Source organism: Monomorium pharaonis, chromosome 2 (assembly GCF_013373865.1).
Source record: "Monomorium pharaonis isolate MP-MQ-018 chromosome 2, ASM1337386v2, whole genome shotgun sequence".
NCBI lineage: Eukaryota > Metazoa > Arthropoda > Insecta > Hymenoptera > Formicidae > Monomorium > Monomorium pharaonis.
The window spans coordinates 13,100,449-13,124,784 of NC_050468.1; the positions used below are offsets into that span (position 1 = coordinate 13,100,449).

Below are 24,336 nucleotides of genomic sequence, written 5' to 3' on the forward strand. Positions count from 1 at the left end.
CTTATGACTATAATTACTTATATTCTTATATTATTGTATGTTAATAATAATGCTAAAATTATGCTAAAAATAAAAAAGTAAAAAAGTAATGTTAACACTAATGTAATAAATCTGTCTCTGCAAATACACAGATATTTTTATTTTATTAATCAAAGTTTTTCAATATTAATTATTATATATGCATAAGACAAAAACTGAAATAAAAGAAGTAATAATAATGATTTTGTAATGTATATATTTTTATCAAATTTTGTTTAATGTTAATTCCTAAACGTTATACTTACGAACGAATAAAAGTTGTTTGTAAGTACCAAAGTTTGAATTTGGACAACAGATAACCGATCCCGAAACATCACACATACTCATCTTCGCTCGCTCTTCTCGAGTTTCAATCAAACAATTATGTTAAGATGATAAAAAAAGTTTCAAGATATTACTTACCTCTCCTAAACCCTGAATGAAACGAACAACTACCAGCGGCCAATATCCCCAGTATGCAGATATTGGAACAAGCAATCCAAAAACTGAATTTATCAGCATGCCGATCCCAAGGAAGTATTTGGCACCGTAACGTTTGGCAAGTATACCGAATGGTATCTGTGTTATAACATAACCCCAGAAGAATGAACTTAAGAGATAGCCTTGTTCTTTGTTGTCCCACACAAATGGTCCATCAGCGCTCTGTAAAAATGCATTTTTCAGCTTTTTCCCATAATTTCCTTTTATATGACACAGATTACATTGTAGCAACATTGCAATCCTATTAGAATGTCCAGAAATTCGTGTATTTTCGTTATTTTCTGTCTTTAGCAAAATTACGTCCAAAAATATCAGGAGAACAGATTGAAATTAATGAATAAATACTCTTATCTATATTCTACTCAGGATCGGCGCGTGTTTCTTACTTACTTGTTTATCTGAAAATAAAAATAAATGTATATATGCTTTATGAACTAAACGTTTTATTATTCTAAAGTGTACAATTGTGTATGATAATTAGTAATTAAATATCATTTTACTAAATATCATGAAACATAAAGAAAGTTTATTAGGTAAATAAGAATATATAACTTGTATATATGCCAAAAAATTGATTTAGTGTGTAATAATAATTAATAATAAAGTAAAATATTTGAGGTAATATTATAAGAGATAATTATCTCTTCATTTTTATATTTTTAAACAATAAAAATATAACTTCTTTAAAAATAAAACTTCTTTAATTTTTAAAATGTTATGGTAATTACATTACATAATTACATAAAATCTCAGTAATAAATGTATCGATATCTGAAAATTTATCACATATTTCTAAAACAATAATTTACGAAGTATCAAGAGAATTTTAAAAAATTATAAAAAGATAAAAATTACTTTGGTACAAAAAATAAGAAAATTTACATAAAAAATTTTTTTGTAATTATGTTTCCAACACTTTGCTGATAATTCTTTTAAATGTAAAAAAATTTTTGTTTAATCACTAACGTTACACAATAAATTAATTTTTCGGCATTTGTAAATGTTATTGTCATTTAATTATTAAACTATTTTTTACTTTTAATACGTTTAATGTAATATTTAATTACCATATGTAATTGTGCAATATTTAGAATAATAGAACGCTCAGCTCATATAGCATATTACAATTTACATTTGTCTTTATTTTCAAATAAATAAGTGAATAAGAAGTGCGCGGTGATTTTGTAAATTTTTTAGCTTTAACCTGTTTTCCTGCGAAAATAATTTGTCAGACGCAATTTTGCTGAAGGAAAAAGTTCTTTCTTTTAATAGTATCATGACGTTATGTACTCCAAATGTGTACATTTTTGGACATTCTATATATTGCAATGCAATATTTGAAAAATATTCTTAAAATATATTGTAAATATGCAATGTAATTTTAATCATTGTAGCAATATTTTAAATACATTGTAAGAATAAAAATAACTGGCTAAAATTTTATAAAGATTATGTACGCGTTCATATTATTGTCATTAATTTTATAAACAATTTTATATAAGAGTTTTACACTGCATTTAATTTTGAATTTATCATGATTAGTTAGGTAAAACTAATTATAAAATTTTTTAATAGTAAGAATTTCTACAAAATTAAACATAATTTTTAAAACAAATTTTATTTCATAATGTTATATTTACAGTAATATTCAATTTTAATGTGATTCTAAATATTACATTATTTAAACAAAAAATAATTACACTATTAATAATGTACAAGAAACTTAACTTTTCGCGTTATGTCGTTTTTCATATTTTAAACCTAAAATTTTACGTTTTGTTACGTGCGTGTCGCACGATTTGATTATTTTGATTTAAATTTTGTTCGAAAAGAATAATTGATTTCTGATACTTATGACTAGCGCACAGGTTTTTTGGGGGAGGGAGAAAGGTTTTCAAAAAATAATTCTTATTAATAACAATGTAACTTGAAAAAATATAAAAAACAAAAATTCTTTAAAGTGTAACATGTTAATGTAGAAGAAAAAAAGATTATTAAACTTTTCCCTACCTATTAAATTTCAAACATTGAACAAAACTACATTAAATTTTTTGTCTACAATATTTCTTCATTTTCATATTCTTTTGCTGTTATGAAAACTGGTGGCATTTTATTCCACGCAAATCATTCAAAAACGTGCGCCTATGATCATTACTATCTACGCTTTCTTATCGATGTCTGTTGAACTCTGCTATAACAAATAAGAACGAGCGTTGCTCACTATTTCTGTCCGATGAGCTGACAAAGACATCAATAACAATTACTTTACAAGGCAGAGTTTGTTCCAAATATATTATAGTTTAATGCTGGTGCCTTATGTACTTGGATATGCATTTAAATGAACGAAATAATACAAAAATTAAGCAAAAAACGAAAATTTGGGATAAAAGTTTTGATTTGAGAACAATTTCGCATTTCGTCGTGACATAAAATGCTGCTCAAAAAATGTTAGCACATATAAAAATTTTATTGTATTTTGGCAAAATTCGCGTTTTTGCTTGATATAAAAAGTTCCCTGATAATGTATCAACGCATATCAAAGTACATATTATACAAGGTGTGCAAGATAACCTTCTTTTTTTAGACCTTTTTAATTGTTTTAAAGTGCGTATCTGCCAAGTAATGACTGAAATCGATGGTAATCGAACAGAATTAGATTTGGTGAATGAACTGAATGAGGAAAAATTTTCCAGTCCAATCTATAATAGAGCCTGAGTCCCTTTTGCAGTATATGGTCGACCCAAAGTGGAACAAATAATTTTTGTAGCTTTATTTTTTTCAATTAAAATGCGAAAAGAATGTAATGCCTCAAATGTTGCCTTTTTTGACCGGCGTCGTTCTACTTTCATGTCGCCGCTAAAGTGAATAGTATTTTAAGAATTTGGTGATATGGACTTACAATTCGCAAAAAGGCAAAAAAATATTTAATTTTAAACCGGAATTATAAAATACTGAATGTAAAGTTATTGAATTAATTTGCGCTAATATAATATTGTATTGCAATATTTAAAAGTAAATGTTTTATTATATTGCTGCAATCTTACAGCAACATTGCAAAGTTTTTGTAATGCTGCATTGTTACATTGAAATACATTTGCAATGTTTCTGCAATCTTTTCGTGTTGTATAAACTTGCAATCTCCTAGAAAAAAGAAATTGTAGAATTATACTTACGCGCTTAGCAGCTTCAGTTTCATTGGAGACATATTCTCCGCATTCATTCTCGACTTGTATCTCTCCATCATTGCTCTTGATAGCTGTATGATTAACCATTGCAACGATAGCCACAGACATATTGGTTCTCATTATGTAGGCGTTTGCCATACCAAGGAATATCATAAAAGTCACCATGTGACGTTTCCCAAATCGAACTAAAAAAAAAGAAAGATATATTGTGATATCAATATAAGTGAGACAGTTATATAACACATTTTGTATTATATTATAAGAACTCAATAAGAACATCTAAAGTCTGCATTCTTAATTTTAATCATGAATTAGAAATCTGAATTTCATTGTACAAATTATTTTTAAAAATATTAATAGTAGGACAACTCAAACATTTGTATCTTTTCGTTAAAAGCTACGTATAATATATTTTAATTTTAAGGATCTACCACTGAACCAAGGCTGTGGAGAAGAAAAAAAAATTAAAGGCAAAAACCAATAATATTAAAGAATCACTGAGCGCTTATCGAGTCTTTAATATGATTAATTCTTGCCTTTAGTTCCATTTTCCCTCCACAGCCGTGGGTTGTTAAAGGTACAGGTACAAATCTTCAAAATTAGCAGCGCTGGTACAAGCTTATCAATCCCCGTATTTGCACGATTCGCAATTGCGTACACTCGCAAACAAAAACGCATGGCCGTATTAACTGCATTAATTTAAAATGTATCTTTCTCTTGCCACATGTTTCTATGTTGGAAAAAAGACACATTCTGAACTAATGCAGTTAGTATAGCTAGACATTTCTGTTCACTTGTAACTGTTAAGATTACAGCGCACGCAAGTAACTATTGCAAATCTCATTAATAGTAAGTTGACCTTAATAGTATAATCTTACTCAGTAATAGTCTTACTGCAATGTTATACGTGCCACTATATAGGGGTCAATTACATTAAGTGAGTAGGAAATTATAATATTATATTACATTATTGAGAGACATGTTCATAACCTTGCACATACACATATGTACTTGCACTAAATGCAATTAAGTGCAGATGTGATACTGAACAAATTATGCTATGTCAATGGTTACGTTCAGAAAACACAAGCAGTCAGTGATTATCCTTACTGTTATATCTCTAAATTTAGACCAATTATATTAGCAAATTACTCAACTGTTGTGCAACGGTTGTGTTTTCTGAACATAGCCATTATTATGATAGAAGAGGCATGACATTAGTGTCTGTTAAACATTGTGTGAAGAAATGCAGAAAATAGAGTTAAATTTAACATTATTCTATTATATTACCTGAAATGTTATTTAAGCGCAAATGTTCCTAAAAGCATTGTGTGTATATATATATATATATATATATATATATGTTATATTATGTTTCATAGCGCTATAATGTGTGTATCATTTAAATATTACCGTGATAATCAAATAAAGACGCAATAGTAACGCAATCATTAATTGACGCTCCTGAAATATTTGCCAAAGCATGTCCTGTAACTGCTAATGTGTATTAGCAGATAGTCTGCCAAACTTTCACGGAAATAACCGAAGGACAAATCGTGGGACCAATGCCGAGGTGAGGGTTACGCCAAAAAAGATTATGACACGAGTTAATTGAGAGCTATTAACAGAATATTAACAATATACGTAAAAAGTGATATAAAGCGTTATAAAATTCTTATGTTTCAATAAGTAGTTTTATACTTAGAATACATTTTATTTAGTATTGTTTTATAAATTATTAATAATAAATAAAATTATTTTAAGAGTAAACAATTTTTCGTTCAAAACTTTTGATTTAAATTTAGTATTTTGAAGCCGTAATCAAAATTCTTTCGAAATCTAAAAAAAAGTCATTCTGCAGCTTGACAAAAAAATAGTTTATTGAAAATATAATACTCTTTTCCAAATTGCAAAATCAAAATCAATTGTATTGTCTAAGTTCGTGCAAATTTCGGGTAAGCTTCTCGAGAATTTTCATCATTTCACAATAGAATTGTCGAGCTTTGCACGGTAATCAATGGAAGGTGAGTCATAGATCGTAATCAGTTGTGTAAGGCATGTGTAAACGCCGCCGTCGTGCGTAATAATTCTGATGGTTTTATTATTGACAATTATCAAGAATTCGTACGAATTACGAAGTACAGAAGTTTCATAATATTTCGTAACATCGATAAGTTACGAGCTATGCACTGCACTTGATCAAAGTCGACATAGAAAGATCGAATTTGTCATCGTATTACTGTTAATTGATCGACGACCACCGATTAATGGTATGGCACAGAGATACGAGAAAGTGAAAAAGATGTCGAGTGAATTGCTCGTGCGTGTAATTTAGTGTATTCAAGTGTCGCGACAAATATCCGTAAAAAAATGTGGAGACACTGTACGATTTCATTGTATAAAGTATATAAAAAGCTTTGGGTAATATTCCATAATCGAAATTGCATCAGCAATGCTATAGTATATGGAGTGCCATTTCTCTCAAATTTGCAACGGTATTTTCATATATATTTTGCATTGCGTGTTATCGGTGTCATTATTAATATCAAACAAATCTGCTTTTAATATAAGCTTTTATATATTTTTAGATAAAAAGATAATGAGTGTTAGAGATAATGAATAAGTAAGAGATATGAGTTAATTTATACACAATTTTCAATATTCAAAAATTTTTATTAGATATCAAATATAAAAAAAAACCAAGTTAAAATTAACTTAGTAAACGATTATTTTATCTATATCTTATAAATTGTCGTACGAAATATACAGTCGCTAGATCATGTGCTATTTAAAGATTGCTGTTTTGAGGAAACGGCAGCGATTAACAGTTATGTGAATCAGAATTCATCTAGTATTATCTAATTAATTTTAAATAAGAGTACCCAAAGTTTAAATACAATCGGTTTTACTTGACCGAGAAATCTTTTGAAGATACGCGAATCATCGTCGGTTTTTAACGAAGTTAATGATATTAGCAAGGAATGACAAGTACTCTGTTTCAAAGAGACCGCCGTTCAAGTGATATTTATCATCGGTGATTTAGGCATGAGTCATACTACATGCACATAATCGATAACGTAGTCGGTTAACTTGATAAGTCAAGCTTTTATATAAATAGAAATCTGTAGATTTATATTTATATAAAAATCTGACGCAGCATCTCTCTTTTTCTTTGTAATTAAAAAAAAATCTCATTTAATTCCACATATCTTTGTAATTAAGCGAGTCCTTACATTACAACAAAACTACAACATTATAACAAAACTTAAGTATTTAAAAAAATAACAAAAATGATTAATTTAAGGAAAATTTTCTAAGATTTTTTCAAGGGTCTGAAAACAATTAATGCTTCGATGAACTTTTTTCTCATTTCTACAGGCAGAAAAATATTCTATTACTACAGGAAAAAGCAATTACCCAGTTATACTTATCTTTTTTAACTTTATCTTTAACAAAGAATATTTTTTGATAATAGTCTTACAATATATTAAGAAAAATAAAAATATATATACATATAAAGCGGTGAATATAAAATATATTCAGCATAAATTTTATGAACTCATTGCTATGTGTACTCAAGAAGAATCTATACTCTCTCAGGGTATATTATAAAATCTTATTAAAAAAAAGCCAAAATAAGTAAATTGATTTTTTAATTTAACATTTTCTCTCTCTCTCTCACTCTTACTCTTTTGATTGATTAATTGATTGCTTTATTAATTGAAGTATTAAATTACTAGAACTCAAAAGATATTCTAAATAAATTTGATGCTCCTGATAAATTTAGATTTGTGAATATATGAACTCCATATATGCGAATATATAAAATATTTGAAATAAGTAATATTTATTTAATCATTTAAGTAACAATTAAATAATAAGCAATATTTACACAATTTATGTATTTTTCTATGTGTAGATAATTATTTCTAGATTTTATATCTTGAATCATCATCTTTATATACCTGTTATGCTTCTTTATGTACATAAATACTTTATCGTAGCCTTTAGTTATTCGCTCAGAAAATGATCATCGCACAGAACAAACGACTCCTTCTGTTTTTTTCCTTTCATTTCCTCTCGGTCGATGTTACAAAACTTTACGACCGATTACACTCAACTTGTATTTCTCTTATCACGCTCAGATTAACGTCGCACCGTACTCTCCTAGACATCGCCGACAGAGAGCAAACAAAAAGAAAAGTAAACGGAGGAAAATAAGATAGGAGACGAACATCGAAGGATCAGCGAAACGCCGCATCGAATTGATTCGTTTCAATTTGCGCAGTGTTTCTAGGAATAAATTTCGACGCCTACTTGCCAAACCAGCTTAAGTCAATTGACATCGAACGACGTTCTCGTTGATGTTTAAATTAACCAACCTCTGGCCCACACATAAATTATTCAAAACCACATTTGTTTCTTCTTCTTTCAAGTCTTTTCTCTCACTCCGCGGCTAAAATTAAAAAATTCGCGTACATATACTTATTATGAAAGAGAACACATTTACAATTTCACAGGCAATAATCATAAAATATATTGCTCTCATAATGTCATACATTTCATTTTAAATGTTGCAAAGTATTTAAACATGTACATGATATATTGTTTAAATGGTTTATGTAATAATGAAAAATATCTTTAAGTTATTATACGCATATAATAAGAATAATTACTTAAAATATGTATATTTTTATTTTTTTACCAAACGTTAAAAAAAGAAAAAGAAACATTTTTGTCGGATTTCTATCTATATACTCGACGTGGTTTACAATTAGCAAGTTTACAAGAAAAAATTGCACAAACGCGGTCGAAAAGTGTGAACATTACCTTTATTTGTAGTTATGGCGCTCTCGCATTTGTTGTTGCACATCGTTTACTAAATTGGAACCAATTATAGTATCAATCATTACGTTGTTCGAAAGCGATCTCTCATTATCTGAGATCAAGCCAATTTGACCTTACAATTACGTCAATATGATTGTAGGATTATTAGCTAAGGGTTGATTAATCACGAAGATAAAGTTTAAAAATAGCTATTGCTATATATTGCTATAATTATGGAAAGTTATAGCTATTGCTATAACTTTCCATAATTGTCTTATAAAGGAACAGTTCTAGAAAATTACACGATTTTTTAAGAATTTTGTTTAAAAGAAATAAATTAATATATTAATTTTAATCTTTTTTTTAGATATTATTTACATATAAAATAGATATCTGGTTATTGTTAAGCCATAGCTTGAAACATCTTGTATCAGCTTCTTTGTGAATTTTCCTTCGAGTTTTAAATTTTTTCTTACGTTTCTAACAATAAGTCTAATCACTTGCTTTTGACATGATTTAAGCACTCATTCGTTTTTATGACAAAAGTTAAATCAAGAATTGCCTTAAGATTACCATCTCCTGTATACTTTGGCGCACCTAATTTTTACTTGCGTATCATTTCGGTAAACAATTCCGTTATTTTACAGTATTTCTATGAGTGTTTTTGACAATATATTTCCATTGCCAACTTTACAAAAATGCAATTTAAAAAAATAGATTTTTTGACCCAACAAACTTTTAAATGTATCAAAAATATTCGACAAAAATTTTCTATAACGTTCATATATTACATAAATTTTATTTATTTTCCTTTTATTATCATTGCGTAAAATTATTAATTTTCAAATATATTTTAATTTTTCTTAGAACCACACACACATGCGCAATAATTATATTTATTAATATCTCGTTTACTTATATTATCTAAAATTTATAAATCACTGTTTTAAATTATAATCTTTAAATTAAAAATCATCATTATAGAAATTGTAATTAACCCTAATAATAAGATTTTTTTATCTAATTCTTTTGATATTATATATTTAGTAATAATCGTAGTAGAAATGACTAAATAGCCGTTTCATCTTTCTTCCAACATCAAAACTTGGGGATGTAACAATGAGTAAAATTTGAATTTGAAATCTTTAACAGACGTCAATAATATATCAAATATAAAAAATTAGAAGATATAAGTAAATTATTAAGATATAAAAATCTGAAAAGTAAATGTTTGTGCTTTATGAATCATTAATATAATAGAATCTATGATACAAATAATATATCGTACAAACATGTAATAATAGTAAGAATATCTTTCTAATACAATTTTAAAACCACTTCTTTTATAATAACTGCTTAAATAATTGTCTTTTCTTCGTAAGTTTCGGATTTCTAATATTAAATATCTTATTAATTTTTAATTCCAGAAATTAAATAAAAAATTTTATTTCTTTTTAAACAACTCCAAAATTAGATATATCAATTTCAATTTCTACAGACATTCGATACAGAGATTGTTACGTAAAAATTATCATTTTACTTCTTATTGTCATTTTTCCGAGAGACCCTTTAATTAGAAGAAAATAATCTCATACATAGTACGACTGCGATATGATTGATGGTTTAATATCATTGTCATTTGAACTTGCATAAGTTTAGAATTCACTTCATAAAGATTATATAATTAAGAAGATTATTGAGTGAGGATTTAAATACATCAGAATTAAAATGTACCAATTGACGGTCAATATTTACGTAAATGCGAGAATTTTCTTCGCTTGGATCAAAATCCACGGGCGAATCATTGATAAAATAACCATTGAGACGAGAGCAAAGCACATTCGCTGATAAGTGAAAATGAAGGCTAAGACGCGGAAGGTTTATTGGCCCGGATCCAATCGCGTTTTATCCATGACTGCACCACCGAATGATCCTTGTGCGCGCTGCTTCATAAGGTTTTTAAATATCTTGTAACATACAGTACAAACAGCAGTATCGATCGGTTATTTCAAAAATGCCGCAAAATGTAATATCAAAAAGGTTACGCATAAATTATTTATGTTTAAATAAAAGATATATTTTCTAGATACTTCATACTTTCTTATCTTCTAAGATAGGGAAAATCCGAGCACACCGAGATCACAAAAAAATTAAACTTTTATAAGTATTTTGTAAATATAATACAATTTTTTTCATTTTTATATACTTAAAAAATTATAAATTTAAAATGTAATTATATTATATTATATTTTAAAATGTATTAAGTATATTTGTTAAATATTGATTGAAAAAAATAACACATTTTTTTTAGAAATAATCAAAAGTGCTTCATACTCGATAGTTGATAGATTTTCTTTTATATATTCAAATCATGAAATGGAAACAAGAATGTAAAACAGTTATTTTATATTGCCTGTTTCATCATGAATACTTAATAAGATGTGATCTGCACAAATATCTATATAATTAAATAAATCTATATAATTAAATCGCTAATTTACAACTTATAAGAGAATAGTAGAGCCGTATTTTTAGAGTTAAACAAATGGCGGTGACATCGACATGTAGATTGGATCGCTGATTGCAGTGAAAGGAGAAGCAAGGCGTATAAAGAGTGAGAGACAGATAAGTCGATGTTATTTTCATCTCTTTCTAGTAAAAAGATGAAACATTTGATTGGTTGTAGTCGCAAAAAGAGACGGAACGTGACATCAACTTATCTGCCTCTCACTCTACACGTATTACGTCTTCTTGCAATCAGCAGTCCATTTTACATGTAGATGGGCAACTACAGATATTATTAAGGCATTTTTCCACTTAACATTTGCAACGCTTGCTAACGTTTTCTTCTTGTTTATTTTATTTATAATATTTAAACGAAGAAGATAAAATAAGGATAAAATTCTATCATTGCAAGCGTTAAGTACATCCTTACTACGTATGTGAGATTCCGTCATTAATACTAGTAACGGAAATCACATAATCTCATATAACATATCACGTATGTATATACTGTTTAATCACCATTTACTTGACTTTAAAATGGCTGAAAAAAACTAAATATTGGATCTAAAACAAACCATATTTTCATTTAAATTTTGATATAATTTTGTTTTAGCAAGATAGTATCCTTCCATGTTTCAGAAAAGGAAGCACGAGATTTTTTAACACTTCCTGAAAAATTGACAAGAAGCAATTGAGTAATCACCTGGATAACTTTTGATTTTTTGCTTTTAGGAGTTTCTTAAAATCAAGTTTATAGAATCAAACCTCAAAATTTAAATGATTTATGACACCAAATCATTACTAAAATGCCATTAATTAGCTCGAAAATGTTAGAAAATGTAGCGGTATTCTTATTTAATTGGTTCACTATACAATATAGTAGATACTGCTATAGTAGTACTGTAGATACTGCTTGAAGTCTTACGACGAAATATTTTTGTAATGTTGCAATTTTTGGGATTAAAAATTATTTTTGTTTATACAGGGAATTATTTTTCATTAAATTTTATTACCGACAAAAAAATGTTAAATAAACCATTTATAGATATAATTTTAAGAGTTTTTAATGATTTACAATTCGTCATGTAAATCATTATATTTTAAACTTTTTATATTTCAAAAATATACTTAAAATAAAGTTGAGCAATAAAATTAGCAGGTTATTATAAGTTATAAATAGAGCTTATAAAATCAATTTTGCGAAATAAAATAATAATCGATTGCTTACAAAAAAGAAAATCGCGAATCCGTAATATCTATTCTTAATATTTATATAGCGATAAGTGCGCAGATAAGTTAATGAATGCTAACGCTTGGCGAATGCTGACGTTAGTCCATTTATGTGTTTATGCGGCTATACATGTTCAATAATGCATAAGTTCCTTTTAATTGTGTTTCAACTATTTAAAAAAATCTATAAATAAAAAACCAAATTAAAAGAATTTATACTATATTATTAATCACATATAATGTTTTTATAGTTTTATTCGTTTTGTTCTCATTCTTCGCAATTATTTCAGAATTATATGATTAGTCACAATGTGAAAAAATGTCGACACATTGACGAGTCAAAATAAAATACCAGATATCATTAATAATGTTATAAAAAAGAGTTATAAAAAAGATCGCGTAAAAGAAACCATATGACGAAAATAGATGTCATGGATTATTCGATATTATTAGGTCTGCATCTATTCTTGCACGCAACCTAACTCTGATATGTCATTTTCACAGTTAGGGCATGAGTTTCTGCCTAGATTCCGCGATGCACTTCATCTTACACTCGCGTGCATCTCGATATGTCGAGAAATGCGCAATGTCAGCTTAAATTGAACCAAATGCAAAAAAATTACTAAGACATAACAATTACGAGTGGCGTTCATCGCTACGTTAACCTAAACAATCTGCCAAAGGTATCCGAATGTTTCAGCAAATTCGACGATATTCGATGCGTCATTTAAATTTATTTTCCGTTCTCAGCGCATTCAAAATATGTCTAATTGCGTCACACACAAAAAAGAGAATTATCACCGATACGTTGAAAAAATACTATCGATAATTTCAAAATATAGGATATTATCTAATAAATATCTATATAGGATATTATCTAATAAATAATGTATTATCAACGATAAACTTTTATAAATATAGAAATTTATACCTCCACGAAAGAGATAATCTGTAGGCGTGTGATTATTTTATTAAATGATCGTTAAATAATCTGATAAATTATTTTTCTTGCCATTGGAAAATTTACCTGATGAGTAGAATGCTTTTTAATCAAAAATTCTGCAAATAATCTAAGTTATCACTTAAGACTCATATTTCCGAAAATAACTTTGCAACAAATTTTCCATACACATAGAAACGTCAATTCTGCTGAAAAGTAATATATTACTCAATTTACTTTTCTTTTCTTAACTAAGGATTATCTTTAAGAAAAATTATTTGCTTGATAAAATTTTAAATGTTAAAATATATTTATCACAAATTTGAGAAAAATTCACATGTATTTAAAAAAAATACTCATTTTAAGATCATAAAGAAATTTTATCGAAAAAAATCTAAGAGACTAATAAACAAATCATATTTTGATTTTAATTTATTGTTATTAATTGAAGTATTAAATTACTAGTTATTAAATTTAATAAGAGATATATATTTACTTAATTCAAATATATTTATTTAAATCAAATATATTTAATTCAAATAATTTATTATGCTATTTCTGTGTATTGTTACATATACAATCTAATGGCACCAGTTAAGGAGAGAAGATTCTGAGGAAGAGACAGGGAATTAATCGATCAATCAATTATCGTTTATAAGTGTGTCGAGTCCGTATGCACGGTCGGTCATTTCCAAGACAACCGTCATCGAGCACCTACGGCATCGTCCGTCGTCATCACCAGCCGTCGAGCACGTGGTCGGGTTCGGTAGAAATAGCTCCGGCATACCGCGATATACAAGATGTTCCAAAAGTATAGGACAATCGCTTAGGTGATTAAAGATCCAAAAACGAAAAAAAGTTATGAATATAAATATGAATATAAATTTGGAAATGGCTGTTATTTTAGAGTGACCGCCATTTTTATATTAAAATTAAAAATTGTTTTGCTTTCGAATTTTTTTGTCAAACTTAAAGCAGGTATAGTTTTTATGAATTTTGTAACATAATTAAAGTGAAATGAAAGTTGCGGATTGCTTTACTATCCGCGTAGAGGTACACTGATAAAAAATTGTGTTGTATTTGTGACTATAATTCTATATAATAACAATAATATATTATATTTTAAAGCTGTATAATATCGTAGTTGATATCACTATAAGTATATAGTTATTATTACTAATATTATTCTAATAATTATTATAAAAATAATATTCCTGATTATAATAATCTTATTATGCAATTATAGTCAAAAAATCATATTTTTCTATCAGTGTATGTACAGTCTACTTAATCACCTTTACAAATAAAGGATAAAAATGGCGATAACTAAAAGAAAAACGTATTTCTCAACCTATATTCATGCAAACTCTTTTTTCTTGTTTCTGAATTCCCAATTCCGAGCGATGACCTTTACTTTTTAAAAATCCTATAGAGGATATCGTGGTGTGTCTTCATTGTGTTGCGAAATACAGAGAAGCACAGCGCCGAAAGAACGATTGGAAGAGATGAGACGGAAGAGACGGAAGAGAGGTCAGACGGGAGTCGTCGTCGCAGAAGAAGCGAACGCGAGAATTGGCAGAGAAAGAGGGGGACAGCCGTGTCTCGTGCACGTGAACACGCGTTCTTACGATTACTTGCGACATACGTGAACATCAGGACGCATTGCGTGTACGACGCGTCGCGCGGTGCATACGGATGAACGAAAATCAGACTGGAAAAGTGATGAAAAGATGAAGAGCGAACCTAGCGAAGTAATCGAACTCGTTGAGTTAACGAGAGTAGCATAATAATTTTGCAATGATAATAAATCATTATAAAGTAAAATAGAGTATTTATTTCCTAATAAAAGAATGACTATAAGTTTATACATATTTAAATTGATAGTTATCCTTTTGCACATATACATTACACATATATATCATAATTCATGATATTTTTAAAAACTATGTATTTATCTAATACTACTTATATATATACATTTACATAAAAACAATTAATAATATATATATAGATTAATAATATGTGTAACACACATATATAATTAATATTTTTATACTTTTCACTCAACAAAAATTTGATTAAACGCATTGAATATGGTATTTGGTAACATATTTAATTAAAACTTTTGTACGTAGTGTATCATATTGTAATAAGCAACACTGTATAATTTATTACAAAAAAACGCGAGTAACCAAAATATACATTTTATGCATCCCTCGAGAGAAATGGTAATATAAATATGACGCGCGTTTGCACGTCACGCACATCAGCGTGATGATTACGCGAGCTTTTAAAATAAAGATATGGTATCTTGTAAAGAAGTTTTCATCATTGAATGAAATTTTTGATGTATGATACATCTTACTGTCATATGCTATCTTACCGTCAAATCAAATTAATCCTAAAAATGATTGTTCTGACGTTAAATGTGCCAAAGCATTGCTGAAAGTGTTTACGAGACATTTAATGGAAATCAATATATCTTTAGCAATTCCAATTAATATCGTTCATATTTATTTATAGTAATATGTCTATTATATATAAAAAGTTTTGTTTTTACTAATTGAACAGTGTTTACTTCACTATTTTCGACCTAATGATCCAAGATAAAGCAATTTCTAAATGAATCTTTGCCATTACTGAAGCGCTATTATTAATAAAGATAAATATAGAAAACCTATTAGGTGGAAATCAAAACAATTTTTATATCATGCAAGCATTAGTACTATGCAATCAATGATGGTACAAGAAGTTTCAACACAATCAGACGATACAATAGTTTGTCACGTATGAGAAGAATAAAATTTACTTCCTAAAGAGTTATCTCTCTGTCGAAAATATAGCGACAGGGAATATTTAAAATAATAAATAAACTGACAAATAAAATATCTACAACGTGATTATAAAAAAACAAAATGACAGCATGCCGGTAGAAATATATTTGGGTGATAATATATAATACATCTCTATACAAAAAAAATTAAAAATTACATTTTCTTTCTTACACAAAATATTTTTTCGTCAAAATTTTTCGAAATAAAAATCTATCGAATTAGATAAAAATTATATATATAAAGAAGTAAAAAATACAACATTATCGATTTCTCACATTAGAATTTGTCTCAGCGAAGATTGTACTTCGATCTGGTCAAAATACCGTCAGTTTTAAACTTTGTTATCGTCAGAAGTGATTTATGGTCACGTATCATTCCTTCATTGCATTTACAAAGATAACTAAATTCGATAATAAGTTATCATAATCATGAGCACAGACAGCATATATGTTAATTTCAATTAATATACATATATGGAGCATTCTAAAACATTTGCAAACGTTTTTATTCACGGATTCTTCAAATCTAAATTTACATAATGTTCCTACGGTGAAAATCTCTATTGTAACGTATTATTGCAAAATTAAACTTTTAATTCTTTTCATTCTTCTTTTAATTAATTTTTTTAATTCCGCGAAAGAGTAAAATCTATTTAAAGATACATGAAAAATAAAGCTTTTTGTGTTTTTGTCTTTTTGAAATTTCTCATTTCGGTGAAACTTCTGATTGTCCGTTGCTTCTATCTGTTTTAGAAGTTTTTCCGTTAGAAAAAGAGCAAGTCAACATCTCTGATCAAGAAATTCGCGGATAACCCCTCGCGGATAAGCACTCGTGACGTTTTTGACGTGAAGCATTTTTGTCCTTTATGAGTGATTGATAAATTGAAACATGTTTTAAACATAAAATTATTATTTTCAAACATTGGAAATTGAAAAAAAAATTTTATTCTTATAAAAATCGTGTTTCACGTATATATTTAAGTAGTAAATTTATATCTCGCGTCAGGATAAGTTTGATCGTTACGCGCGTGTTTACAGGATAAAAAGTGACGAGCCCCCCGCGGGAACTTACGGCATCTTACGCATGCCGAATGTGCAGCACGCTGTACAATATTTTCGCAATAACGACTAAATGCACGAGTCATTCGGCGACCTTGGCGTCGTATCGCGAGAAAAACGCACTTTGTTCTCGAACGTTTCTTTGACGTCTGCGCACCCGCCGAAAAATCGCCCGCGGTGATTTCCCTCTGTGATCGTAACGAGCGATTCTTCGGATCAAATGTATAACGCAAGCGGTAAAGCCGTTTCCGCTGAAGAACGGACGTTTCTTATCTATACTTTTATCCAGATCGCGGCGGTTTTCACGATGCGTCTTCGTCAAGTGCCTGCCGTCGCGTGCACCCACACTATTTTTCCGATATGGTTTATGCGGAAAAATATGTACTCTTTAGGCCTTGCACACAATGATGAAAGGTTAGATATTAAGAATAGGAATTAGAATATTAGAATCAGTTTCCTCATTGAACACTACAGATAAGTAATAAATTATATACTGACACATTTATGTCTTATATTTTATTCATACCCATTGTGTGTTACGTTTAATGTTCATTGAGGAAATTGACTCTAAAATTCTCATTTCTATTCCTAATATCTATTCTTTCATCGTGCGCAGACTTAGATTAGACTTTTGTGATAATGCGAGTTCTGTGTAGAATATTTTTTGCTATATTTTGCTACCATTTCATTGGCTATTAAACAACAAAATTTGATCAATTTTTTGTTTCCCAATAATGAATGTTTCTTTATAAGGTTTTCTATACTGAAAAAGAATATAGCTTTAGGTGCATTTGATATGAAGTTTATTTTATATATTTCTCTAAGAGTTATTGTTACACAAAAGGTCTATTTTTTAACTAAAAAACTTCTTATGCAATTCGTCCTTTCCCCATTTTCCACGAAAAAAAAGAAAAAAAAAGAGTATGAAATTTAGCTGAAACCATTACCTTATTTCAATTGTATCTTCCGAAATGTTTTTCAATTTAAAATTTAATATGAATAACATTTTGGAAGGTCACGAGCGATTTAACAATGTAATTAGATACAAATTTTAAAATATACGTATTCAATTTTAGCAGCAGTTATTTAAATATTTGCAGTTTCACTCTGATGCGTGCGATAAAATCTGTGAAATAAGTACTTAGGTGACGAAAAGATTAAAAAAAAAAAAAAAAGATTCTCAGCTTTTTTGAGACTCGTGAAACTTGACAAGTAGCTGATTGTCATGTATTACAATTGCGTAAACATTATGGAGAATGAAGCACTATCTGTGAAACAATCGTTGCAAGATATACAAAGTCAGCATAATTCGATGTCCTTGCAAAATAAAAAAAAAACCGTATGGTTAAACATTCTTGGAAATTTACCTATTTAAGATATCTCGTGCATCTAAAGTGCACAATGCAATCTTCAATTATACGTGTATGTGTTCTTAGTTTCTCACGTTAATCTCTCGACAATATAGCAGATTTATGATATTCCTCCGGTAAATTTCAGATATATATCGCGAAAAATTATAATGCATTTGCTGAGAAATATTATACGATGTAATTATCTATTTTAGCATGTATGAAACTGGAATTAAATAGCAAAATAACAAGACAAAAAATTATTAGTCTTTCTTTTTTAAATGCGCTCGATTTCGAGCAAATTCCGATTAATTTAATTTCATCGGATAATATGCATTTTTTTATAAGGCTACAATTATTAGTAGTAAATCACTATATTAAAAAATTATGTTAGGGACAATGAATTATATTTAATTTGTTGTAAACAATTCTCAACTGGATAAATTAATAATTTATACTTTATAATTAATTACCACGGATATAAGTACCAGTAAAATTAACTTACTTAACTATTTGTTTAAAAATAGTTTATACACTATATTTAAAAAAAAAGATCAAAGAAAGAAAGAGATTGGAGAAAAAAATTTAATTATAAAAGATAAAATGTAATTAATTTTTTTTGCTTTAAGCAATCGCTGACATGAATAGAGTAATTAGTAATTCATTATACACATAAAAATGAAGAGAATTAATTTTTTGTTATATTCAATATACAAAAGAAAGATCAGATCAGGCAACAACAGATTGCAAGTGGAAAACTTTGATTTAAGTTAACTCTCTGTCGTTCGAAGTAATCGCCGATTAAGTAATCGGAATTTGTCCGAAGTCACATTCTATTTAACTCAGCAGTAGGAAATCACTATAGCACTCCCACGTGTTGAAGAGCAGAAAAAAACCCTTCGCCAGAAAAGAGAGAGAGAGAGAGAGAGAGAGAGAGAGAGAGAGAGAGAGAGAGAGAGAGAGAGAGAGAGAAAGATAGAGAGAGAGAAAGAAAATGAAGGAGCACGCGACATGTATAACCGAACACGTGGTCTGCCGCTGTCGGGACGTCGTCGTGTTGCGGCGCGGCGCGGCGCGAGTGTACCTCGTCTCGAATTACGGCATTTCGCGGCGCAAAAAATTATTACGGCGAAGCCGTATGGATTACCTCGTCGCACGGAGCCACGCCATCCTTCTGTAGTACATATACATTTCGCCCGACGTGGCATCCAATTTCGAGATTCGCTGAATGAAGGCACTTCTTTTCCTCCCTCCCGCCCGAGGAATCTCGCAATCTCCCCTGTACTGTTCCATTTCGTACGCACGTCTGTCTGGCTATTTTTACGCAGACTGATGTCAACGGCGAAGTCACGACGGAGACGTTCGTCGCCTCTCGAGCAGAAGCTGCCCGAAAACTCCAGCTCGCGCGACGAGAATATCGGTCGAGTTGCGCTCGTAAGAGAAAGAGAGAGCGAGAGAGAGACAGAGAAACGTCTCTTCCTCCTCGATTTCAACGCTCGCTCGCTCCGCGAATAAATTTGGCGAATCCGCTGTGGCACGTACCTCGTTTTCTTCTTCTTTCCCGCTCGTCCTCCTCGAGCCCGGGCTGATCCCACACGAGCACGTGGCCATTTCGTCCCCTGTTCTCGGCGCTGTTCATCGCACGGAAAGCACGCGGGACGTGAGAGACACAAAAGGGTGACGGGGCAAACGCGATTCACAATACCCCCGATGACAATGACAACGACGACGACGACGACGTACGGTGACGGCGTTTGGCGCGATAACGCCAAGTGTTCGTTCGCGCGCGCGCACCCACTCCGTTGCCGCTCCTCCGAATGCTCTCGTTTCGTTCAGGCGCCGAAATGAGCCACGGTGATACGCGCCTGCGTTCTCCTCTCTCACGTCGCCGCGACGGCGACGACGATGACGTCGGGGGAAGACGACGGCGCACACGAGGCAACGTTAGCGGACGACGTTCGCGGACGCGACACACGACGGCAAATATTGTATCAGCGGCCGGGAAGGCAAGGTTAAGTCCCCGTGTGGCACGAAGCGCACTGGTTATGCCGGGACTTGTGTAATTGACCGGCTGCTCTCGCCGGCGCCGCGCCGATAACGACGGACGAGCGGGCCGAGCGGCCGATGCGCGTTCCCGATTGGCAGCCGGAGCCAGCTACGTCGAGCGTCCGGCTAATCAAAACGCAGCGCGGCAAAAGTTACTCTTGGCGGCGCGTATTTTGAATTGCGAGCATGGGAGTAGCGTGCTATATGGTTTAGCGTGGCTTTTAAAGTCTGACAAGCAAGGGACGGAAATCCCTCTTCTCTTTTCAGATATACAGAAGACTTTATCAGCAGACAATTTTTCTTTTTCTTATCAATGTGAGTCACCGCAGATGTCAGTGCGTGGCATTGGAAAATATTTGCAAAATAGTTTATCAACGATTTGACAAGGTTGAATAAACATATTGCCGTAAACATCTCGATCCTAGGCTCGGATGCCTTTCAGTACGTATATACATGTACGACCATTAAAAAAGTATAGAAATGAAATTAAAATAAAGTAAAAATAGTCCGATGTCTCTTCCAAACAATAGAGAAAGTCCGAAAATCAAAAGTCAAATATAATATTAAAAGATTATCAAAGGAGTAAAAGTCAAGCAAAAAATGTCCAATTTAATCATAAATTTTAAATTCAAAACTTGCCTAACGACACTGAAAAATTCTATATTTTCGATAAAAACATATAATCTGTAATAAAATCCTATTTTTCTTAGAAATATAGAATTTTGATAGTCAAATCTACAGGCATATATTCGCAATAAAGACAAATTAATATTTTACAATGTGACAATCATTTTTTACGTGCTCTTAACTTAAGATTAAGATTAAACTAAAGACTTTTGCTTTTACCGCCGATCATTGTTTTCTAAGCTTATCGATCAAATAACGCTTAATAAAAGCTTTTGTTATTATTTTTGGGACAAATCCACTTTCGTTAAAATTTTATTTCTAAAATATACGATAAGATTCTTAATAAAACTATCTTTTTAAAAAAACTGCCATGAAGGAATCTCTCTCATTCTTAGACGACTGAGGTCGAAGGTGAATTTACTCAAAAAATAATAACGAAGACTTGAATTCCGTTATTTAGTCAATAACTCCGAAAGAAACGATGTTCAGCGACAAGATATGACGTTGCTTATACAGCCTCTGACACAACGACTATAACAATATTTTATTAATGATGCATCTAAATATTGAATCAAACAGTTATAATTTCTACGAAATAAACGGACGGCAAAGTATCGTTGCAACAAGTGAGTAATAAAATAGCCGCCAAATGCTTAGAATGATTCATGAAAAGCAGTCGACAGTTTTTTTCTGAAGCAAAGGAATTGTTGTATAAACTATGGATCAGAGTAGCAAAAAGTATAATTCAAAACTTTTACTTTATTAGAAAAGAAAAGTACTTTAAAAGTTTTTTTTTTCAGCGTTCTTTTCGAAATGATATTTTTTGACTTGGTTGCTATAAAATATTCAGAACTAGTCATCCAATTCATTTAATGTCTTTAAAAAAATCATATCTTTGGTAGATATTAGGTTATATTCAATCAAGTATTGAGACTTAATTGTTTATTATTTTGAAAGTAATATGTCTTTAAACTTTCTAAAAATCACTTTGAAAAATAATTATAGCTGCAAAAGAAGTTTAAGTGGAAATTGTTTAATTTTACATCTAAAATAAGGGTTTGGGGAAAATAACAGAGAAAATATTCGATTACAAATTGCAGTTACCTTGCGTTAATACTAAAAAAAGGTGTATTATTCTTATTTTACTGACTTTTATTAGCTTTCTTCAGATATGCTTTAATAAGTGTTAAATTGACAATTCATTATTTTTTAACAAGTCATTGAAAATAATTCAGTGATTCAGTAATTGTGATAAATAGGGATGCTATTTGAGGAACAATTACAATTATGAGAAAAATGAATACCTATCAGGCTTCACAACAATGAAGTACACATCCGAAACCATATGATTTACATTTCTGACCTTTGGACTCAAAAGTTAAGTGGATTATTGCCGTGGATACGGCATGTCGTTTGCTTCGCAAAAGTTGTTTGCCATACATCCCGGTCATTAAGTAGAATAAAATGCCAATTTCAAACAGAATGTGTCATTTAACCGTGTAAAAGTCAGAAAAGTAAATTATATTATTTTGTAGATGTGTTTCGTGAAACTTTGTTGAAGATAAAATCTGTTTTTAGAAAATTATCCTTCTAAAAATGTAATACTGGACAGTAAGATTGGCAATTAAATTGGCCAGAAATTATTACTTATTTTGAATATTAAATGTACTAACAGCAGTGATTTTAATATTTAAAATATGTATTAATTACTAGCCAATTTAATACTGCTTAATATTACATTTTTAAGGGTAAGCAATAAAAAAATTTAGTTTTTGTTCAGTACGTTAAATTTATTTTTATTTATCTGTATATTTTTTATGAAAAAATGCGCATTATGAAATATATATTGAATCAAGATTCGCAAAATATGAAACAAAAATGTAAGCATGAATTAGACCAAAATTATTATATTATTATATTAAATCTTTTTCTAAGACTGATCTAAAAAATATTACTAATTATGTGCTATTGCAGTAGAATTTGTCAATCTCATTGTTGTACGTAACAGTTCTAATTACATCGTATATAGTAAGTAGGAAAAATTGCGTCACTGCGAAAATAATATCTTTGCGTCTTGTATGCTTAATTGGAATTTTCTATCTCGCTTTGTCTTCACCACTCATCTTCAAACAGATCAAAATAAATTACTTACACGAACAAAAAGGTGGCAAAGTATTTTACTGAATGACGCAAATCATTATCGTTACTCCTAAACTGATTAAAATTGTTAATCAGATAAGCGATCGAGTAGGATAAATATTGTATTATTTATAATTTAGGTCACAGGTGCGTAATTATTTCACACACATTAATTATATATCATAATTTTCTATTTTTACTCTTTAGAATTTTTATTTTTTATTAATACTTTGCGCTAGCAACACGAAAGTTGCATAATATTGCAACAAAATTTCACGTTCTTTTCAAGATAAAGTTTTCGAAATAGTGGAAAATACAGCTTATATCATTTTATCCAATGAACATCTGTCCTCATATCTAATAGGAAAATATAGCTAATCGCAGTAAATGTTAACAATCGCTTTATCTCATACGTTTTTATTTTCAATTTGAGCTTGCGTCACGCGGAAGAGTACGGATTAGATAAGCGGATCGATTATGAGAAGGAATAATCAACACACGTCGCATGGTGAATTTTGGCACTTTCAAATCAACTATTTAGAACTCTATTTAGAACAGTTGTATTTCCGGCTGTCATTTTTGTGACAGCAAAATAAACGCGCTAGCAGACTTCGATATTGGAGCTACGATCGGTATTCGATCGCATTCGCGATTGCATCAAATTGCATTAACATTTTAAGCGATATTAATTTTATGTGATTTATCGTCCATTGTATGGATCATTATAAATAATTATTTGTAAAATATAAAATGTATTTCATAATGATTAAAAAACTACAAAAATTATTACCATAAAAATGCTTATAATGTACAAAACGTAATACAGAACAAAACAAAAATACAAAACAAAATTTTTATTGATTTATAGTAGAATTTGGAATACGATTAAAACAGACTATGAGACTAATAAATAAAATCAAAACTAGTCTCGCTAGGTATGATATCATTAAATTAATATAGTAAATATATTAACAACTTGCGGATTTTTTTAGGACTTATTAAAAAACATAAAAATCTCTGGATTTATTTAATTTTTTTGCGGAAGTTGTATATTTACTATACTATATTTTATATTTA

General features: G+C 29.8%; 1 protein-coding gene across 1 annotated transcript in view; it reads right to left on the reverse strand.

The window, feature by feature from the left end:
• Nucleotides 1-24,336, reverse strand: part of LOC105830488 (putative inorganic phosphate cotransporter) — a 55,870-nt gene that overhangs the window by 6,116 nt on the left and 25,418 nt on the right. The window contains 2 exon segments of the mRNA XM_012669834.3: nt 442-681; nt 3,693-3,889. Of these exon segments, the coding sequence (XP_012525288.2) occupies nt 442-681; nt 3,693-3,889 (437 nt within the window).